At 52.9% G+C, this 20,182-nt stretch overlaps 8 protein-coding genes across 8 annotated transcripts; 5 read left to right on the top strand and 3 right to left on the bottom strand.

Annotated features, from left to right (window-relative positions):
* The first annotated feature begins 238 nt into the window (after positions 1-238).
* On the top strand, positions 239-2,562 carry PV07_00037 (uncharacterized protein). The gene is made up of 2 exons (XM_016386454.1): positions 239-469; positions 518-2,562. The coding sequence occupies exons 1-2, from the start codon at positions 401-403 to the stop codon at positions 2,354-2,356; spliced, it is 1,908 nt and encodes a 635-aa protein (XP_016253382.1). The 5' UTR covers positions 239-400; the 3' UTR covers positions 2,357-2,562.
* A 96-nt stretch (positions 2,563-2,658) lies between these two features.
* Positions 2,659-6,300, top strand: PV07_00036 (uncharacterized protein; the record flags this gene model as incomplete). Its single annotated transcript, XM_016386453.1, has 3 exons — positions 2,659-3,232; positions 3,288-5,257; positions 5,317-6,300. The coding sequence occupies 3 exons, from the start codon at positions 2,659-2,661 to the stop codon at positions 6,010-6,012; spliced, it is 3,240 nt and encodes a 1,079-aa protein (XP_016253381.1). The 3' UTR covers positions 6,013-6,300.
* Positions 6,301-6,639: 339 nt separating this feature from the next.
* PV07_00035 (uncharacterized protein) lies at positions 6,640-9,701 on the top strand. The gene is made up of 2 exons (XM_016386452.1): positions 6,640-7,050; positions 7,111-9,701. Exons 1-2 carry the CDS (start codon positions 6,936-6,938, stop codon positions 9,570-9,572), a joined length of 2,577 nt encoding a protein of 858 aa, XP_016253380.1. The 5' UTR covers positions 6,640-6,935; the 3' UTR covers positions 9,573-9,701.
* Positions 9,702-9,876: 175 nt separating this feature from the next.
* On the top strand, positions 9,877-12,468 carry PV07_00034 (uncharacterized protein). Its single transcript, XM_016386451.1, has one exon. It carries the CDS (start codon positions 9,992-9,994, stop codon positions 11,909-11,911), a length of 1,920 nt encoding a protein of 639 aa, XP_016253379.1. The 5' UTR covers positions 9,877-9,991; the 3' UTR covers positions 11,912-12,468.
* Positions 12,436-14,231, bottom strand: PV07_00033 (uncharacterized protein). The gene is made up of 2 exons (XM_016386450.1): positions 13,623-14,231; positions 12,436-13,547 (listed from the first exon to the last, which is right to left on the bottom strand). Exons 1-2 carry the CDS (start codon positions 13,857-13,859, stop codon positions 12,771-12,773), a joined length of 1,014 nt encoding a protein of 337 aa, XP_016253378.1. The 5' UTR covers positions 13,860-14,231; the 3' UTR covers positions 12,436-12,770.
* A 325-nt stretch (positions 14,232-14,556) lies between these two features.
* On the bottom strand, positions 14,557-15,667 carry PV07_00032 (uncharacterized protein). The gene is made up of 2 exons (XM_016386449.1): positions 15,293-15,667; positions 14,557-15,206 (listed from the first exon to the last, which is right to left on the bottom strand). The coding sequence occupies exons 1-2, from the start codon at positions 15,529-15,531 to the stop codon at positions 14,825-14,827; spliced, it is 621 nt and encodes a 206-aa protein (XP_016253377.1). The 5' UTR covers positions 15,532-15,667; the 3' UTR covers positions 14,557-14,824.
* A 102-nt stretch (positions 15,668-15,769) lies between these two features.
* Positions 15,770-18,098, top strand: PV07_00031 (uncharacterized protein). Its single transcript, XM_016386448.1, has 2 exons — positions 15,770-15,893; positions 15,946-18,098. Exons 1-2 carry the CDS (start codon positions 15,858-15,860, stop codon positions 17,875-17,877), a joined length of 1,968 nt encoding a protein of 655 aa, XP_016253376.1. The 5' UTR covers positions 15,770-15,857; the 3' UTR covers positions 17,878-18,098.
* Positions 18,037-20,160, bottom strand: PV07_00030 (uncharacterized protein). Its single transcript, XM_016386447.1, has one exon. The coding sequence runs from the start codon at positions 20,041-20,043 to the stop codon at positions 18,325-18,327; it is 1,719 nt and encodes a 572-aa protein (XP_016253375.1). The 5' UTR covers positions 20,044-20,160; the 3' UTR covers positions 18,037-18,324.
* Positions 20,161-20,182: the final 22 nt, after the last annotated feature.

Genomic DNA, 20,182 nt, shown 5'->3' with positions numbered 1-20,182 from the left:
TGTATCGGAAGCAGCTACCTCGTCAAAATCTCTTTTCTGTCGATGTGGTAAGAATGCCTGCAGCCAGTTCATGCTCGGGTTTGAGGTTGTCGTTTGATACTCGCATCGCAAACTCAGGGGCCAGCCTCGCACGACGTCAGCCAAGGAAATGCTTCGGATGATTGATACTCCGCCCGGCCCTTCGAATCAGGGTCGATCATTGGTGGCAGGCTGACTTCAAACCCGCAGAATGCAGGTGATGCCCAATTCTGCGGACAGAAATGCATAAGTGCATCCAAACCCCAGCACAGACGGGTAGCGTCCCTGGTCAATCCTGCTCAATGTAGACCTGCACGGCTTTTCACGACCCGAAGCTCCTACAACGCTTTATCAGCAATGCGTCGCGCCAGCACTGGAAGCAATGGCTGATCGTGGAGATGATTCGGGCGTCCATTCCAGAGTCCAAGGGCGGCCATTCCTGTATCCATGGGTCAGTGGGATTTCCCTGCCTCTTTCACCCTGCTCACGTTGCGCATAGAATCGCCGCCTGCGTCATCTACATGGAATATCCTTGCGAAATCTTCACGTAACCTCGAGCAGTCCCAAGCGACAGGGCAAGACTACCACCGACGACGACGCCCCCTACAACCTTATTAGCCCAGCCAAGCGCGCGTTGCACGAAGAGTCGAATCCGCCGCATCTCACCCACTCGCGTTCATTCACAAACCTCCCTACTGTGGCCGACGAGGCTGCAATTCTCGGTAGTCCCCAAAGAGCTGCCACTTCCTTCGAGAGAAATGAGAAAGGACAAGCCAGGCCCGGCGGGGCGAGACTTCGCCGAAGAAGCACTCTACATTGGGCTACGACCAGTCCCCGCGTGCGTCAGTCAACGCTGGAAGACATGGTCGTCAAGCGCCTTGCCGATACATGGGTATCAGTGCATTGTGCAGGCATTTCCGAACCTGTATACATCAGCGAGGTCATAGAAAAATCCATGAATCCGAGTTTTGCATTCTTCGATTTGGACAACAGCGGACCAGGAATATCAAGATCCGATGAATGTACCATTCGAGTTTGGGCCCGACCTTCCAAGACTCAAGACTACTCTCTGCTTGTTGAACTGGACTTGAACCTGCGATCATTGCAATTCATTGGACGGAGCCTGGAGAATTTCCACCACCCTTTGCCTCAAAACTGCATCTTGCTACACCTATCTGATGGAATTTACACCAGCTTCACAGACTTGCCTGCAGAGCCCCATCCTACTGTCGAGCATTCAGTTGATCATAGAGCCGGCACTAGCAAACCGGGCTCTACTTTTGACGCCCTGATGCAGCTTGCGAACTTGGATGAGTGTATTCAAGACGCCATCAAGGTGCGCTCACAACTTGAGAAGGATATCAACAATGTCCTTGCGAAGGCGCGCGTTCTCACGCTTGAGGAGGAGGCAGAACCTAAGATTGATGACGAGAACCCCCAGGTAAAGGCGGCCTTGGCAGCAGAGCAAAAGCAACTCAGACAGTTGAAGAAACGGCGGGAAGAGTTACAAGAATCTCTGGCACAGCAAAGACACGCGCTTACGTTGGGGCGCGAAGCCGAAGTCGAATTCAGGAGGTTGGTACAAGAAAGAGCAAAGGAATCCAGGGAGCTCGAAGCGCAGCTTAAACAGATTGGAGCAGAGTCGAGCGGCCAGGTTAGGCGAATATGCGAGTCGCTTCTTGCTATCTTCCCAATTGAACCACTCAAGAATCGGACTCTTCAGTTCACAATCCGCGGCCTCCACCTCCCCAATTCCGTCTACAACGACACAAACCGAGACGAGATTGCTGCAGCTCTTGGGTTTACCGCCCAGATGGTACATCAGTTGGCGCTCTACCTGTCAGTTCCTTTGCCGTATCCACTTGAGCCGTATGGGTCAGCGTCCTACATCACCGATCCGATATCTATCGGGCTCGGCCAACGAAGATACCCACTGCATCCAACAACCGTCCCTTACAAGTTTGAATACGGGGTCTTTTTATTGAATAAGGATATCGAGTTTCTAATGAATCGACAAGGTCTGAGGGTTCTTGATATTCGGCACACGCTTCCAAATCTCAAGTACCTGCTTTATGTCTTGACAGCAGGTACAGGTGAGATGCCCTCGCGGAAAGCTGGTGGTGTTAGAGGATTGATGGGAGGCCGCATGACACCGGACATATTACGACGAGCGAGCGAAGATAGTGTCCGGAGTCTGCCGACGCCGCTGAAACAGGAACCCGACGATAAGAAGACTATTGTTGGCAGCAGAGAAAAGGAGACTGATCCCTTTGTAACAACATCCCCGGCAGTGGGTCTGCCGTACCGACAAGGCTTACCGGGGACAAGGAACAGGTGACAAAAGTCAGACCAATGCTCTGGCATGAATAGCAGCATAGCAGCTTGATGTCATGGCCAGTCTTTAAATCTCTCTAGCAAGAGATCTGCTTCTCACATGCTCTGTGGTCGTCTTTACCGATCAAAGCGGAACATGATGGTACGTGAATAAGTGACAAGGGTTCGATCACGCGTAGCTTGTGTACGTGTTCTGTAGTGAATTTCAACACAAATCCCGGGGTAACAAAAGGCACGTCGCGCTTCTACTGGCACAACCTGTCTGACCGTACCCATGATTCTTTCTCAACCGATCTCAGGGGCGTCATGGATTACCAGTTCCACTCCGGGGTGACCGGATTACCAGATGTCCAAAACACTCAACAATTCTGGTATGACGAGTTGATGGAGAGTGTCGATGTTGGCGCTTTTGATGATATGGACATGCTGATGCCAAACGATGTCTCTACACCACCCGCAGCCTTGCCGTCGGCTATGCTGGGCATGTCCTGTTTCGAGACCGGAGTGGGTGTCAGTGTGGCGTCCCCGATTGGTGGCGCAGCAGTCATGGTGGGGCACGGCCTCGGCTCTGCCCAAGTGCAGCCTCAACCTCCGCTTGGCCTCGCTCCTCCGGACGGCTATCTCGGTGTCGGTGTCGCGACTCTATCAGCATTCCAACCTGCTGCTCCACATTATAGTAGTGCCTTGCCTGCTATGGCCTACAATGCTCATCCTCAATTGCCCACGACCAGCGTGATCCATCCAAACACCTTCAAGAACAGCTCTTCTCCAGAACCTGGGGATCTTCATGCTGCGCAACCCCGCGAAGGCAAGCCTCACCGACGGGGCTATCAAGCCTGCCAGCGATGTCGCGAGCGCAAGGTCAAGTGTGACCTAGGCAGTACGTTACACAGACGAGAGTTGCTCGTATTGCCACTGACCATGTCATGTTCCAGGTGTTGATGCGCCCACGGATCCCCCTTGCAAGCGATGCCTCCGCGAGCGTCTGCAGTGTGAATTTGCGCCCACCAGAAAGAAGCAAAAGAGGTCGGACGGCACAGCGAGAGAGGTTTCCGAAACATATGACAATGGTGAAGCGCCGACTATAAACGATGGACTGTCCTCCTATGGCCTTCCACCGGGCTCCCGACAGTCAGCTCCTGCCGCGCCAACAACCAACGGCTTTGGCCGTCACTCTTGGTCACCTCAAATGTCTCAGAACGTCGGAGCATCAGTCACCTCTCAACCTCGCAACGATCCACGTCGCTCTCAGATTCCTTCCATGTATCCCGCATCTGCAGGGAACAAGCCTGCATCTGATGTCCAGCTGCACAGTCAGGTAGCGGCTGCAACTTTGGGCGCTCCAGTGTCAAGTACTCAAGATAGTATCATGCTCCTGGTTGATGCTGCAAACGTCTTTGAAGATGTTGCTCCTGGCGACAAAGACAGCCCAGTCTCCGATCGCGTTCGGAAGAAGACGATTTCGAGTCTTGGTCATGGCGGCCCTGAGGAGCCTCCGGGTGTAGGCCTGTCCCCAACGGAGCAAGCGGAACAGGAAGCGGGTCTGAAGACCTGGTCACAAATGCGATTCGTTCGCAACGGTTGGTTCACCGCTTGGGAAGCTATGCAGTATGTTGAATATTTCTACGACAAGCTGGCTCCCATGACTCCAGTCGTGTTTCCAGACTTCAGATCGCCCATAAAGCATCACGTCCTGCTCGCTGATGAGCCCATTTTAGCGCTGGCCATCCTCGCCATTGCTTCGCGCCATATGCGTCTCTCTGGTCACGCCGCAATGTCTCGATCATATCAGATTCACGACAAGCTCTGGACTCACCTTCGTCGCCAGGTGGAGCGGCTTCTTTGGGGTCAGGAACAGTTTGGGGGAGGGTTCTGTGGAGGTGGGAATAATGCGAAAATCCATGAGTCTAACACAGGACAAATCACATGGCAGGGCAGCCTTCGCACCTTGGGCACCATCGAAGCTCTCCTGTTGCTCACCGACTGGCAACCACGCGCGTTGCACTTCCCACCTGGAGACGAAGAAAATGGTCTTCTTGATCACAGCCTCATCGTAACAAGCGAAGTGAATACCCAGGCGGCCGCACAAAACGATGAGCGGAGAGACACGAGGGACTATGACAATCTCCCCTATGCAAGCTGGCTTGAACCTGCGTGGAGGTCAGACAGGATGTCGTGGATGCTTCTTGGACTTGCTCAAAGTCTTGCGTTTGAACTTGGTGTCTTCGACACGAACCACTTCTACTGCCGTCACCAGCATGGACCTGAGTCCGATTGTGCGCGGAAGAGACGCATCCGACGTCTAGTGCTTGTCTATGTCGCGCAGACCAGCGGCAGAATGGGCGTTCAGTCTTCTCTCAGTGTCGACGAGTGGGAGACTGACGTGATCTGGGACAAAATCAGCCCCAAACAAGACCATCCGATTGATATTATGCAAGGGTGTTGGGTGCACGTGGCCAAGATCATGAACCAGGCAAACCGGCAAATCTTCTCGTCGCACCAATACACGAGAGAGCTTACAACAACTGGAAAGTACAAGGAAGCGATTGCTAATATTGCCCCTCTACTCCAGCACTGGAAAACCGAGTTTGAGAAAGTGAATTCACACATCCACCCAGTCATGCAATGCATCTTGCTCATGGAATACGAATATGCTCGCCTCTATATCAATTCGCTCGGCCTCCAGAAGGTTGTGGAGTCTTGGGTAGAGGGCGGGGCAACCATGCGCAAGGCTACCCTACTCAGGATTTCGGAAGAGAACAAGCCCTACATCGATGAAGTCACCGAAGCCGCCCTCAATATCCTTAGCCTCGTTATTGACGGCATCGCGGCCAAAGGCTTCTTGAGAAACGCGCCGGTCCGCACGTACCTTCGAAGCCTATCGGGCATGATGTTTACTCTGAAGGTGAGAAGCCCCACGCCGCTGTCCCTAGCGCCAGAAGCAACTAACCTCACACTACACAGCGCTTCAGCTTGGGCACCCACGAAGGGTTGGTGCGAAAATGCCTCCAACAGCTGGATCAGATTACGGAGCTTTTATCCAAGGAAGTCGTTGACGACGTACACCTAGCCTCGTCAACATCTCGACTCGTGCAAAATATCGTACGCAACGTGAAGCAGACAATGATCCGAGTGCAGCACCCTGGTACCGGATCAGCAGGTCCAAGCCGTGAACAGTCCCGCCCACAGTCTCCTCACCCTCACGGCCATGATGGCGCAAATGAACAGCAGCAACAACAGCCCCACCACCACCACCACCAACACCACCAGCAACAGCAACCTCTACCCCAAGCTAGCAGCTCCATCCAACCCAAGCTCGAGTTCTACATGAATGATCCTCTCGCCGGCATTCAAGCAAGACCCATGGCAGACTTGGACTCCCAGACATTTGTACCTCCTCCCAATTTCGGTGGAGAACATGACATTGACTTTCCCTTACCCGATGATGTTAACATGGGCTCTGCGATGTCTGATATTACGGGCGATTGGCTTGCACTGCCCCTTGACAACCTATGGGGAGGTGACGAAGCGACTGTGGATCAAGGATTTGGTGGCATCGGGCCTACGCTCGGTGGACGAGACTTGCTTGAGGCAATCACCAACCGAAACTACAGCCAGATGCAGTGGGGTGGCAATACGTTTGGCTACGGAAACTTGTGACGTGGATGCTGAGTGTTGGGTTTCTTCCCCTTTTCACGCAAGAGCCCATTCAACCAAGCTCTGCGAGACAGTGGTGGAAAAACCGTGTGGACGATCCCATGCAACTCAGTTTCCTTTCGCCATAGCATCAATGACTTGGGGAATCCTGGAGGAACGAACATTTATGGACACCGATAATGGTATGGATGACCTTCTTGAACCATAAGGTGCCAGCTGAAGCCCTGCGTTGGCGGCACTGGCGTACATAGTTCTTCCTTCAATCTACACAACGCAGTGACAGTGAAAATATGTCAAAAGTCAGGACTTGCTTCCCCCAGGACCTGGAGCTTACAGCGATCGAATTTCCCGTTCCAGGCGAGCAGGGGAAGTATTATTGGGGCGGGAGCATGTGCCTGCGTAGGCGTGGGTGCATTCCACTCCCTGGCACGTGCCTGGGTACCTACCTCGTAGAGAGCTAGGCCCGCTGGGTACAGAAGGTGTGGCGAGGGGTGGTTTGATCTAACTTTGCCCGTAGCTCCCCCCTGCCAGTGCGAGGCCAGACCACCAAGGAAAGCGGAAAGAGGAAAAGAGGAAAGACGGCCCCGCCACCCGCCGCTGCGCCATCCTCCATCTTCGCATGATTCCCATCAACCTTCACCACCTGCATCTCTTGTCCCGGTAACAGTTCTCACTCACACATCCCATATGATACGCCTGTAGTGATGTCCATACTTGATTCCATTTCCACTCATTTTATTTGAGCATCGTCATTTCCCTCTCTCAAACCGAACCTGAGCCCGGCAGTGTCCCTTCGCTGATGCTCGCATGACCACAGCCTGCGGCGCGTCCGCAGCCTCGCAAACCTCCTCCGAGTCTCGGTGCATTGACAATGCGGAAACCGGAGTCGTTTGCTGGCGCTATACAACTACGACGGTAGTCGCGGCATGTCCACTGATGCTTCAATCACTGCTCGCCAACTATGGGGCCAGTCGAGTACTACCCACACCAGCCACACGGTGTCCGACGCTTGGTGTACGCCTTTAATTCTACCCAGTGGAGGTGTGCAATGACTATGAATACTTGAGTATGTGTGAGACGAGACGCTGACCCAAGTGGCAGGAATCTTCATCTTCAATGATGATACCACAACCACTCTTTCCGCTAAAGTCACCTTCAAACTCCCTTGCGAAAACCCCGAGCCGATCATCAGCCCGGACACCACCGGCAATTCGTCAGTCATAGGCTTCTCCAACCCCTTTTATGCCTCGATATCACCTCAGATCTTCGCCCTTGCCACCGCGACGGTCATCAGCTATATCCTCGTCATCCTCATTTTCATTACTCCAAGAACGTTCTATGTTGGAAGTCCAGGAGGAGGAGGGGGAGCCCGCTTCTTGGGTCGTCGTGGCATGATAACAGGATCATATGGATCGTCCTCCATTGTCGGCGTCGGACGAAGACCACTTCTCCAGAAGATTGCTGCTGTCACTGTGGCAATCTCTCTGACGATAGCCACGGCGGACACTTTCCACGTAGCGGAGCAACAATACAACGAGGGATATATTGACTCAAGCCAGTTGGTTGACAATGTGGTGGACAGTTTGGAAATTCGCATCATCCGAGTCATATCTGACACGTTCTTGTGGCTGGCTCAGGTTCAAACGCTGATACGACTGTTTCCGCGGCACAAAGAGAAGGTCACCATCAAATGGCTCGGGTTTGCCATGGTATCCTTCGACACGATCTTCAGTATTTTGGATTCATTTGTTAGCGGCAACCCAAGGACCAGGCCGAGGAGCTTTTCGGACGCGATCCCGGCCCTGAATTATTTGTTCGAACTGGCAATTTCGCTGATCTACGCTTCTTGTGTGGTGTATTATTGTCTGTCAAAGAGGCGCTTTGCATTTTGGCATCCGAAGATGAAGAATATCTGTCTGGTGGCGCTCCTGTCACTGGTCTCGGTTGTGATTCCTGTGGTCTTTTTCATCCTGGATATATCGCAGCCGGATTTGGCAGGATGGGGCGAGTATATTCGATGGGTCGGCGCTGCGGCTGCAAGTGTCGTGGTTTGGGAATGGGTGGAGCGGATTGAATCACTGGAGCGAGATGAAAGGAAGGATGGCATTCTTGGACGGGAAATCTTCGACGGCGATGAGATGCTTAACATGACACCCTCGGAGGACGCAAGTTGGCGTGGCGACGATTCGAGGCCTGATCAGGAAGGCGGTGGGCGGAAGGGGATATCGGAAGGCATGGCATCCCACTATCAACGCCTTCGCGTCCGCCTGCCGCTGCGAAAGAGACGTAAGAGGCCTCCCGCGGACGGCATTGCCACTGGTGCAGACGCGACTGATACAGTCGGTCAAACCATACCAGATTCACAGTATGTGATTCCCCAGCCAGTCATGACGCCTCCCAGCAGAAGTGACACGGGGAGCGCTGCTAGCACGGTTTATGCCGTACGCTATCACAACTTGACGAGTCCATCACCCAACCCACAGGCAGAATTGCGATCCCAACCCGAAGGATCTACCGCCGTCGATGTTCCCAAAGTGTCCGATGACTCTGGATCTTCTCCCTCTGATGCAGAAAAGGACCTCGCTCTGGAAACAGTACTTCCAACAGAGTCAATGCCCCCAGGTCGAACAATTTGGCAGGCAATGCCTAATCCTTTCAAACGACGGCGATCTGAACCCCCAGCAGAAGTGGCTGACGCACAGAATGCCAATGGTGTGCGACGGTCACCAATCGATCGCACCCTCAATCTAAGAGATCGTCTAGGGGCATTTGCTTCTGCCCAAAGAGATCGGCTTACCAGTCGAGGAAATGTATCCGCAGCCGCCTTGCCAGTCACGGTCATTCCTGCGCCGAAAAGTAATGATCGGACATGGTCCCCCGACGATATTCGTGACCGATCAATAGACGACGATTCCATCCGCGTGGGAACAACAGATGCTTCGAGACAGAGACCAGGAAATGCTGTGGCGGAGTCGACCGCCCCTGACTCGAGCCAGGCTGTTGTCATCCCACCCCCTATGAACGGTCGAACTTGGAGTCCAGACGAGGCACATTCGCACTCTCAGCTCTCTCCAGGTCCTCAGCGCTCCGACGGCGCGGCGTTTCGAAGCCCCTCAGCGAGAGCCAGTGAGCTCCAGCGAGCCACGCAAACATACATTCCTCGAGGCTCACTCTCCATCTCGGAGCCAGAGGGCAGGACGAGCCGGATGGCGGACCCATTTAATACAGCTTTGCCACGGTCCACAATGTACGCCCGGCCTCCAGCCATCGCTCCAATTGCGGAAGACGCAACAAATGAGGTGGCTAGTGAACTCTCACAGCCCAGTCAAAAGCAGCAAAGCCCCCCTGTGCCTTCAGAACACTGTCAGATGGCTGACAATACAGGTGAATCCGGACATATTGATATGGAATCGTCTGCTCGTGATGCAACTGTGGGCAACCCCTCGTCTGTCATGGTCAAGGCTGGTCAGGCTCCTCATGACGAGCAGCATACTCCAGAAAGCCAGGGAAATCAGGATGGTGATGCGAGAGACACGGGTGGGACGGCATCACAATCCATTTAGTTTATCAAAGTAGCTACCCATGAATCTTATGCATTATGGTTGAGTCTAGACGACACTCATGGGGTTAGGGAAATAAACAGACTCACATTCTCGGCCTAAAAGATGGGCACATCATTAATGGTTCCTGCAATGCGCCATTGCTACTCAGAAGCAGGGCTGTGGACCGCAGCATCGGAGTGTTTACTGCGCTTTGGCCGCCATACGCCGGACTAGACATCTCTACTGCGGACCATAGGAGCGATAACTAGGGCAGATATGACGAATTATTCTGCCTGCACCACCATGTGATTCTTCGACTGCCATCCTTTGGCCCATCAAATCTGTGGATGCATTGAGAGTACGCATGCCCCTCAAACAAGGGGCATGTACTGACTACCTAGGTACCTGGATATCGCTGCTTTCCTCAATGACGCTCCAGCATGACTTTGCGCGCCAACCATCTGTACTGTAATGGTCCTGAAGTACAAGGCGCGTTTGGCGTGGACACGCTCCCTCTCACCACAGTTGCCCACATCATCTCATACCTGGATGACGATGTCGCGTCCCTTGCGCGACTTTGTCGCACCTCGCGCGTCCTTTGGTACATGACCCTGCCGCATCTGTGGAAAAATGTCACCTTGAAATCATACAGCACTATTCGCTACAAGGACGAGGTGCCCGAGGGATTTGGGAGTGCGAGTCCTTTCTCCATGGGTCTCAATGCCTTGGTAACAAGAAATGTGTCGGGTTTGGTTCGCTCCCTGACATTGGACGGAGAATACAGTGCTTCGGATCTACATGAATATTCAAGAGCTGGTCGCGTCTCGGAGAGCATTATGGTGCTGAACATCGCTCTTCGGGCAGCTATTGACCAATGTACCCATCTCGAGCGATTTCGGTGGGATATGGACGTCAGACTACAGCCAAACATGTATGCTGGACTGGCGAAGCTTTCTCGACTGGAGGAACTTTGGCTTCGCTTCCCTACGAACCGCTCCCCCCAGCCATCACACGACATCCCGCCTTTGCCGAATCTCAAGTCCTTGACAATAACACACTACGATCCTCTATGTTTTCCCGATGACATCTCCACCCTGCTCCTCCACGCGACACGCCTCTCGAGCCTTATCTTGCACTTCTCACCCCGCATGCGCGAACAGGGAGAACCTTCTGTTGTGCTTACGCATTTCTTTCGGAAGAACGCTGCGGCAAAACGGAAACTTCGTCTGCGCAAAATGGGTGTGTATAACCTCTTCGCCAATGCCGACACAACAGAGTGCCTTGCTGCATTTGATCCCAGCACTATCAAGGATGTGACGGTATTAAATACGTTTGGGTTGGATGGGGACGCCGTTGTAGCCGGGCGGGAAAGCACAACCCATTTTATCGACCGCACATGGCATATGATGGTGAACACCAAAGAAAATCAACCGAAGCCCAAATCGCTGAGGTTAGATCAGTTGCATAAAAGACATGCGATGGATTTGGCTCAGTTCGTTGGCTTGGAAAGATTGTATCTTGTCAATGCAAGATATAAACCAAGCAGGTCTAATGGCACCATGGCAGATTGCAATGGGCAAGACCGCAGCAATGACATAGGCAGTTCGGACTCTACCCCTACCTCCGCCGAGCACTCCCCTTGGTCCAGATCAATTGGTAACGGAACCGCCTCTGCCAGGAATACGCCTAGCAGCTCGACCTCCTGTTCGGCGACAATCTCCCTGAGGGACCTCTACATCACCAACATCTGCACCGTCTGTGGTCCTACGCTTCAACACCTCATTTTGCCTTCTCGTTGGCCTCTGCCGACCTCCATAACCGCCCGCCTCATCCGCTCGTGCCCGAACCTAACACAGCTCGCCGCCGCAATTGATTGTCTTGAGGAGTCGCAGGCAGAGATGTTGAGGTTACTGATGCCGTTTCTAAGCGAACTGTGGGCTATCCGCGTGCTTGCTCCTTCATTTCCGCCGGATCTCGCTGTCGGTGGAGAGGATGGAAGGAAAAGCAGAGAAGCGCACGACAATTTCGTGGCTCTCTCGGATTATATGCACGAGCAGAAGATAAGTGAGGCTCTGTCCGAGCACATTGGCCCAGGAGGAATTGAGCCGCCGGACTTTCCCAAATTGAAGTATATTGGGCTGGGAAATAAGATTTGGGAAATTGGAGGAGTTGTGGAGGAGGCGGTTGGAGAGAAATCCAATTCAGGAGAGGAGCTCCGCGAAATCAACGGTAATGGCCACCATGGGGAGGGAAACAAGTCGAAGGAGGGAACCGTATACAGGCGGCGAGTGAGGAGAGTGGAGGAGAAGGACGTACAACACGTTGAGATATGGAAGATGGATACGTTGGATATCGTTTGACCTAACGGAGTCCGGCAAAAGTTTCTCCTGGCACCATAATATCCAAAGCGGTTTCTCTTGGGGGAATAGATGCATGGATGGACTGTATCAGCTGATCTGGACGATGTTGCCACGCACCGAAGATTTGGGACTCTCACCTCTTGCTCGTGCCTGTGGGTTAGACCTTTGGCTGGCACAGCCAGAAAAGCCGGGCGAAAAGTCGACATAGTTAGACATTGTACGCTTATGACCAATTTTCCCATAGGAGCCGTAGTGATCAAGCGCACAAAAGGCATGTGATGGCTTGATGCGCTATCAGTGCAAAAAGGGGGCCGCAGGATCAGATTCAGGGAGGCAGCTCTCTTATGCGTTGTATCTCGAAGTAACGATAGAAGGAAGGAAAGGCGAAGAATTAAGCTTGTCCGTTATAGCGCGAGGGGCGATCTTAGGGGGCAAAGGGTCGAGTGTATCCTGCATTAATTACGGGCTGTTTCCCAGAATGGTGGTCGGAAAGTTGGAAATTCTCTTAAGACAGGACACTTCATGCTTGTGTATTGCATCCACCCCATCTATGTAGGTCACAAGGTATTGAGAATCATTCTCCCATATGTGGACGAGGGCCGCACCGGGACAATCAACTGTGGTTAGCTGAAGCACACTCGCAACTGGTAATCAGCCCGCCACAGGTCTGAGAACAGAATGGTGGCCTCTTTTGAGCATCCAGAGGCGACGAGCAGCATTCAGTCTCAACCGGCCTTCCACATAACATGGATCAAGTTCCGGGATTCCTGTGTAACTCGATAGGGAAAGTGCACTCATCTATGTTATTGGCTGTTTCGTGGACAAAGGATGGCTTTTCGTGACTGTAGGGTCAGCCCGATCAATACCGCGGATACTCGCGCCGGTGACCATCGTCCTCATCGACTGCAGGACCAAATGTTCGTCGGCACTTAAATTGCCACCACTTCGACAGAGCGTAGTAGAGATAACTGTCGGCGTTATTCAAGGATGGCCACCCCGAGGATGATTGCTGTGGTTGGAGGTTGTTGATTTGCATGGCGTGATAGGGGCCATAACCGTCCGTTGGGAATGGCCCGTCCCAGTCCTGAATTGCGAGCTGGTCATCTTGGTACAGGGAAATGTAGGTGTCATAGCCCGGAATGTCCCGCAGGAGATAGGGCCAATGGAAAATCTCATGCAGCATGATCCCACTGAGGCTCAGCATGTAGTCGTTGTCGTGATCAAGCAGACCGTCACACCCAAAGCCCGGTTCGGGAGCCCCCGTCGTCGGATCTCTGGCCCAGCTTGGCGGGTTCTCGATGTCGGCAAGGGACGGGAAATTGAAGGCGTAATCGCAGACAGATATGAAGCCCAGGTCTCCCAGTGTGTCGTATTTCTGGTCGAAGTATGCCTGGAAGCCCGGGACAGTCGCACACAATGGGGTGTATTCACCAATTGCACTGTTGTCATTGATCGATATCGACAGCTGGTCGAATTTGGGATTGACTGCGTTCTGTCCGAAGCCGGAGACGAATTGGTTGAATGCGTTGAAATCTTGCAGATTCGGTGGAAGGCCCCCGAGCGGGATGTTGGCAATTGTGTAGAAGACGTCCCTGACGAAATCCGCGTCGGCTCGTTTGAAATAGCGGAGAAAGACCTGTGTCCTGTGTCAGGGTCATACGTTATTGCCAGAGTGTCGTGCACAAAAGGGCATCAGGCATATTTCACTCACCGGCTCGCAAGGGTTGAAGGTTACCGACACCATTCTGGCCAGCATCAGCGCCTCGTGAAAACCCCAATGAAGATCATTCTGTCGCTGTTGGGGGGTTTCGGGCAGGTCCTCGCCATTTCCGTTGTCCTGGTTGTCAAAGCGAAATCGAGGGCCGTAATTCTGACATAGTGCGATCTGAGCAATGAGCAAGAAGGAGAGTGGTGCCAACAAGCAATAGAGACGATAGAGGGAACGCATGTTTCGAAGGTAGACACAGAAGGCCGGTGGAGGGGTGGGTAAGAGGAGAAGCACTTGAGTCTCGATTCGAGCTCGAAGTCTGGCAGGCTTTCAAAGGTGCGGTTGCGTCTCTCGTCTCATTTTATCATTTATTTTGAAGGGAGAAAATCCCCCCATTACGGTCATATCGTGAAGTGAAGTGAGCATCACTTGGTGACAGGTCGGTTTTCGCCCGATCAGCTGTCTGCGCAGATCAATGCGTGTCCTTTGCAGTGCGATTGTCGATCGATGGAGGGTCAGAGGTCGAGGATTGGGCAATGTTCATGATGCATGCTGTGCGTCTGCTCAGGAGGTCTCTTGTTTCGTCACGTCTCTTGCCTCGGAAGCAAAGAGTTGTGAGCCATGAGGTCTGAAGAATGCACCTCAATAGAGCCTTTTCGCCTCCCAAAAGCTCGGCGCCGAAAGCGTCAGACACAAACTTTTGAAATATTTTGCACCTTCAATTTCTGCACCTTTCTGTCTTTGTTTCTCGAGCTGCAATCAAGTTCTCTGGAGCAGCGTCCACGCAAAACAAGATCGGTTGATGGCCGTCGATCTCGTACTAATGTCGAAGGCTTCGTGCATTCATAGACGGTATCGGCTCGAGCATCGCACCCTCGACCAGAGCTCGCCGCTGTCGACCCCGAGTCCTGAGCCTTCTTAGATGCCTCTTGATCTCGTTCGCTTCTATCTATGCTAGAGCTGGCCGTTTAATTTCGCTCCAAAGCGAGCCAGTGTGGACAGGGAAGCTAGAAAAGTATCAGGTCTCGATTCAACGCCCAGAAGACAATATCTGGTCGCGAGACTTCCACGGATCTCTACTGTCGTGGCTGTATCATGGGCTGCGGTCTGATTTGTGTGGAGACATTGGTGCCTCGATATCTCGTCGCTTGCTGTACAGTTTGATATTTTGATATCAATCAAACCTCCATAGCCCCAGCAACAAGCTATTGAAATACACCAGCCCGGGTCATGATTGCTTGGAATTCGTCCATGTTCACCCCCCTGCCGACACCCTTGCCTCCGTTCGCCTCCAATATCATGGCTTTCAATACATCGTCATCGACCTGCTCCTTCAGTGTTTTGGCCACTGCCCGTAAGTCCTGCAGCCGAATCACTTGCTCGTGTCCGCCAGCGCCTTGACCAGGATGGAAGAGATTAAAGGCAGTCTCGACTTCTTCTGCCTTGGTCTCATCGGTCTTGGATTTCAGCTGAATAGCGCACAAGGCAAGAAAGTGCGGATACGTCACGTAGCCTTCCGACTCGGGATCAAGGGTTTCGATGAATTCTTGCATCTGTGATTGACTGCTGGGAGCGAGACCTTGCGCTCTGTCAGAGGAGAAAGTTAAGTTGTCAGTTCACAGTATGTCACATCGAATACCCCAGGATGCTGTCCTCCCCTGTTCCTGACTTACTTCAACGCATTCTGCACGTCGCTCGTCCGAATCACACCCCCCTTTTCGTCTTCGTACTCCTCGACCTCGTCCAAGCAAAAGAGGCTCCATGCTTCTTTAATCCCAGCCTCTTCTTCTGCTGTGATATCGTTCTCCTTTGCAAGCTTTGACCGGCGTGATTTTGAAGTAGCAGATGGATTCGTATCTCGGGCAGGTCTGACAACGGCCTTGCCCTTGGCTGGGGTCTTGCGGGGCGCCATGGTGAATTCTCAAGGCAGAGCGAGGCGTTCTAGGATGCCATCCATTTGCTCCCGAATCTAAATGATCGTGTTCCTCGCTTGCACAAAACAGATCGAGATGGGTTTTGTGAAGAAGCAATCCTGTAACAGTGGGGAGTGATGGCGGGATTTCTTGATTACTCGGTGACGCCACACATTTCCAGCCTGCACGAGGCTGCGGCGGCTTACGTACTTTTGTCGCCTGCGATGAGACTACACACAACATCCCTCGACATTCCAAATACATATATCGATTCCTCAATCCGCATGATGGGATAGCGCCATCAGACACTCACATTCCAACGGCCATGGAGGTCCAGCTGTACATCTACGACCTGTCGCAGGTAACATCCCGCCCGTACAGAGACATCGCCAGAACAAGCTAATGGCATCTAGGGCCTCGCCCGTCAATTCTCTCAAGCCTTGACAGGCATTCACATCGACGCCATTTATCACACGGCAATCGTCTTCGATAATGTCGAGTATTTCTTCGGCCAGGGCATTCACCGGAAAATCCCTGGCTCAACCCACCATGGCCGACCGATGAAGATCATGAGTTTGGGTCAGACGCATCTACCCCTCGATGTCGTCGACGAATACATCGAGTCGCTGGAGACAATCTACACGCCCGAATCGTATGATTTGTTTTTGCACAACTGCAACAACTTCACGCAGGATCTCGCCATGTTTCTCGTCGGTAAGAGCATTCCTGACGAGATTCGAAGCCTGCCGGAGACATTCTTGAATACTCCTATCGGACAGATGTTGAGAGGCCAGATTGACGAGTCGATGAGAGCCATGACCCAGGCACCCGATGCTGTCGCAGGTCAGAATACTGGCCGCACTCAGTTGGCGGCGCAGCAAACCTCTAAGGCCGATCACAAGGAAGTTTTATCCTCTTCATTATCCAATGGCTCGTCTCACAAACTCACCGCTCCCGCCATTATCAATGCTCAACCACCCGCAGACGGTCCCGGCAAGGTCCACAACATCACCACTCTCTCTGAATTGGATTCCCTGCTCTCCTCAGCCTCACAATCTTTTGCCGTCATATTCTTCACCTCAGCGACATGCCCGCCTTGTAAAATCGTCTATCCGACTTACGACGACTTGGCTGCCGAAGCAGGCACGCGTTCAGGTGCAAAGTTGATCAAGATCGACATCTCGGCGTCCCCTTCCGCTCATGCAGTGGCACAGAGATATAGTGTCCGCGCGACACCGACATTTATAACGTTCCTTCGGGGCCAGAAGCAGGATGAATGGGCCGGTGCGAATCCGGCTCAATTAAGAGGCAATGTTCAGTTGCTGTTGCAGATGGCGAAGCCGCCACAACATCAGCATTCAAACTTGAGACTGCCAACGTTCCAACATGTTATCGATACACCGATTCTCTACACGAAGACGCCACCTTTGGAGAAGCTGCTCGGGAAGTTAGGCAGAACCTTCTCAGACGACAAATCGGTACAGGACCTCGTGAGCTACATCAAAATGCGCGACGCCAAGGGCATGACAGAAGCTGCACTCCCAGATCTGCACGCCTTCAGTGAGCACATTGCCTCCAAATTCACCGGCCTTCCAAAAGAGAGCGTTTTTGCAGCCATCGACCTTGTCCGCGTTGCGGCGGCCGATCCTCGTGTCGCGAGTTTCCTGACCACTGAACGCGAACATCGCACACTTTTGGCACTCTTCAGTACAATCCAGACCTCCCAAGGTGATTTCACGAAGGCACCATACAATATTCAATCTGTCACTCTCCAACTTGGGTGCAACTTGTTCTCCTCCAATATCTTCCAGGAGCAGATCTTCAAATCGCACTCGTCCTCGTCACCTTCTCCTTCTACAAGCAACGTTTTGAAAGAAAGGCTAGAAGACCTTGCGGCGCAGTGCCTGCTATCACCACATCTGAACTCGAGGTCTTTGGCTGCAGTTTTGGTATACAACCTTGCAAGTTGGACGCATAACGTGCGGTTTTACGCGCACAGCTTCCCAACCACGTCCCCCGACACACCCGCCGAAGAGGGAGGAGCCGTGAGCGACGACCTTGCCGCCGCTTTGCTCGAGAGCATTTCGTCCCTGGCAGCTCTCGCACCCGCCCCAACCACGACCACTCCTTCGGGAAGCGGTAATCTCAAAGAAACGCTCCACGCCCTCCTGCTTACCCTCGGGGTGCTTCTCTACTCAGCACCTGCTGGCGACATGCTTTGGGATCTGTGTCGGGCAATGGAGCTCAAGGATGTACTGAAGGAGCTGGGGAAGAGGGCTGACTGTAAAGGAGAGAAGCTGTTGAAAGAGGTTGGGGAGGAATTGTTGGGCAAAGGCGGGTTTTGAATGCTAAGATACGACGCCTCGGAAGATGCACATTGGACATCGCCTATAAGAGGAAGACGTGAAGGGGACTCTTTGTGTTGTATTGGCGGCGGCGCGTTTGGATTGATTCACTTCTAGATCGAAGTAGAATACGAGCCAGAGAGAAAGAGGCAAATGGATCGCGGACTATCACCACCACCACCGACAAGAAGCGATGGCCCTGCACTCTCGTTACGTGAATCAAGTTTTGTTTATCATTCTACACCCTAAGAGCGAGGTGCCTCGATCTCTGTCGTGTCTAGTCGAACCGAAGTGACATCAAATCTTATGTAGACCATAACGCAATATAATCGTGTGTGAACCATGTCCCGTGCGCCCATTCCGGTCCAGGCCCGTATCGACCCATCCAGAAGACCATGAAGCAATAGAGGCTCGTAAGAAAAGCCCCAGAATCATGCCGCTTCGCTATTACGAAACCTCTTTGATGCGACACTGCCAGCCACTCTCCTTCTCGAGCAGTGGCAAACTCGCGCCTAGGCACCATCCCAATTCGTTGCCCTTGATCTTCTTTGCAATCTTGACCTCTCTGTCAATTGGCATCTCATAGCCTGTATGCAGGAGCGCCGACATGAAATTCAAATCCAAACACCACTCGGGCCTCTCTCGGAGATCGTCTAGAACACCCTCGATCCCGGCAAACGCATCCCACGAGCCTTCTCCCCCGCAGACTCTGGCGGTAAGGTCTTGGAGTTCGCGCAAAGTGAATGATTCAGGCATACCCAAGTCGTGCGTGCGGTCATAGAAGTACGAGAAGATGTAGACATCCTCCCTAGCGAAGGTCTTTTCGAGTGACGGTTGGTGCACACCATTAAAGGAGCAGGGAGCAATTGTGCATTCTTTGTCCTTGTAAAGGATGGCTTCGGCGAGAGCTCGACATTGAGCTGGAATGGCGTCGACGGGACCCTCCATTATCACTGTGTGCTCTCCTGACAATTCGTGATCGGCAGGCATCTCAACGACGACTTTTTTCTGTATGCCGGGAGTGATGCAGCTGTTCGGGATGGGATTGCTGAGCCACGCCTTAGAATCGGGATTCTGCTTGTGCATGCGGTCGAGGACCAGCTGGTGCAAGGCTTTCCGCGCTGACATGAGTCCGTAGCCGAGATGCGAGTGCTGATATAGCTCAAATTCTCGCCCTCCGAACTTCAGGTTGTACTTGTGGTCGCCCTCTTCCATTTTCTGTGGCATGCCTCCATGGGGACTGTTCTTAAAAGTCGGCTGGAAGACAATCTGAGTTGAACCGCCACCGAGGTCAAAGACGGCTGCCGTTGGAGTTTCATCGGGCCCTCCAATCTTGCCTAACAGATAGTTGGTAGTGATCCAAGCGAAGACGCCTTCATCCTCCCCTTTCATAATTTCCACGCCGCCTTTTTCGCGAGACACCACGGGGAAAGGATAATGAGTCTCTAGTCTATTTCGAACGGCTTCAAGGATCTTGGCGCTCATCTCGTCCCCCAAGAGTCGTAGACCCGCAGTCGCCTTGACGGCGATAGGCGTGCATGACTTGTACTCGTTTGGCACGGAAGCCATTGCCACTTCCATGAGGGGGTCGAGACTCCTGGCGGCTCCCTCGGCATCTGTCTTGTATGAACTCAACCCGGAGCCCTCTGGCCTCTTCTCAGTCATCTTGAACTCTTCATTCTCCAGTTCCGGGGTTGGCCCGCAATTGTTGAATTTGTACACATGTATTCTGCTTCCTGTGCTGCCCGCGTCGATCATAATAGCATACTGCACAAGGGGCCGCGAAGGGTCATAAGGTTTCGAGCATCTTGAAGTCGGAGAATTGGCTGGAGTGTAGACATTCTGGACAGAGCTATAGGTGCTCTCATTTCCTCCCGAGAGGACCCAGTAGAGGAGAACGATCAGGGTAAGGACCCCTCCTGTCTTGAAATAGCGAGCCTGACGACTTTGAGTCATCCAGGCTTTCTGAGCGGACTCCAGGATGGATGGTCGGCTTGCGCCCGAGCCGCTTGTTTGTCGATCTGTTTTTTCAAAGGGATCCCAGGGGTGGTTGTTGGCTGCGGCGCGAGGAAGTCCGCTACTAACAGATCGGCGGCGAGGCGAGGCACTGAAAGGAACGTATGACCAGATGCCGGATCGGTCGGAGGATTTGGCAAAAGAGGACATGGAAGTCGGCAAAGCGAGCGAAATAGAACGAAAAGGGAGAACGTGCAATCTAGAATTCTTGAAATTAGTCGTAGAGGCTGCGGATGGACAGGGACCCGTCAATGCGGAGAAATTTGTGAGGCTGTGCCTCTCGCTACTT

The sequence above is a fragment of the Cladophialophora immunda genome (assembly GCF_000835495.1).
Source record: "Cladophialophora immunda strain CBS 83496 unplaced genomic scaffold supercont1.1, whole genome shotgun sequence".
NCBI lineage: Eukaryota > Fungi > Ascomycota > Eurotiomycetes > Chaetothyriales > Herpotrichiellaceae > Cladophialophora > Cladophialophora immunda.
This window is presented reverse-complemented; position numbering and strand designations above follow the sequence as displayed.

Coding starts and splice junctions, on each gene's coding strand:
- PV07_00032 (XM_016386449.1), bottom strand. CDS start 15,531: ATGGCGCCCCGCAAGACCCCAGCCAAGGGCAAGGCCGTTGTCAGACCT. Junction 15,207..15,292: donor GACGTGCAGAATGCGTTGAA/GTAAGTCAGGAA, acceptor CTCCTCTGACAG/AGCGCAAGGTCTCGCTCCCA.
- PV07_00037 (XM_016386454.1), top strand. CDS start 401: ATGGCTGATCGTGGAGATGATTCGGGCGTCCATTCCAGAGTCCAAGGG. Junction 470..517: donor GGCCATTCCTGTATCCATGG/GTCAGTGGGATT, acceptor CGTTGCGCATAG/AATCGCCGCCTGCGTCATCT.
- PV07_00034 (XM_016386451.1), top strand. CDS start 9,992: ATGACTTTGCGCGCCAACCATCTGTACTGTAATGGTCCTGAAGTACAA.
- PV07_00030 (XM_016386447.1), bottom strand. CDS start 20,043: ATGTCCTCTTTTGCCAAATCCTCCGACCGATCCGGCATCTGGTCATAC.
- PV07_00035 (XM_016386452.1), top strand. CDS start 6,936: ATGTCCACTGATGCTTCAATCACTGCTCGCCAACTATGGGGCCAGTCG. Junction 7,051..7,110: donor TTTAATTCTACCCAGTGGAG/GTGTGCAATGAC, acceptor CCCAAGTGGCAG/GAATCTTCATCTTCAATGAT.
- PV07_00033 (XM_016386450.1), bottom strand. CDS start 13,859: ATGCGTTCCCTCTATCGTCTCTATTGCTTGTTGGCACCACTCTCCTTC. Junction 13,548..13,622: donor CCTTCAACCCTTGCGAGCCG/GTGAGTGAAATA, acceptor CACAGGACACAG/GTCTTTCTCCGCTATTTCAA.
- PV07_00031 (XM_016386448.1), top strand. CDS start 15,858: ATGGAGGTCCAGCTGTACATCTACGACCTGTCGCAG. Junction 15,894..15,945: donor ACATCTACGACCTGTCGCAG/GTAACATCCCGC, acceptor AATGGCATCTAG/GGCCTCGCCCGTCAATTCTC.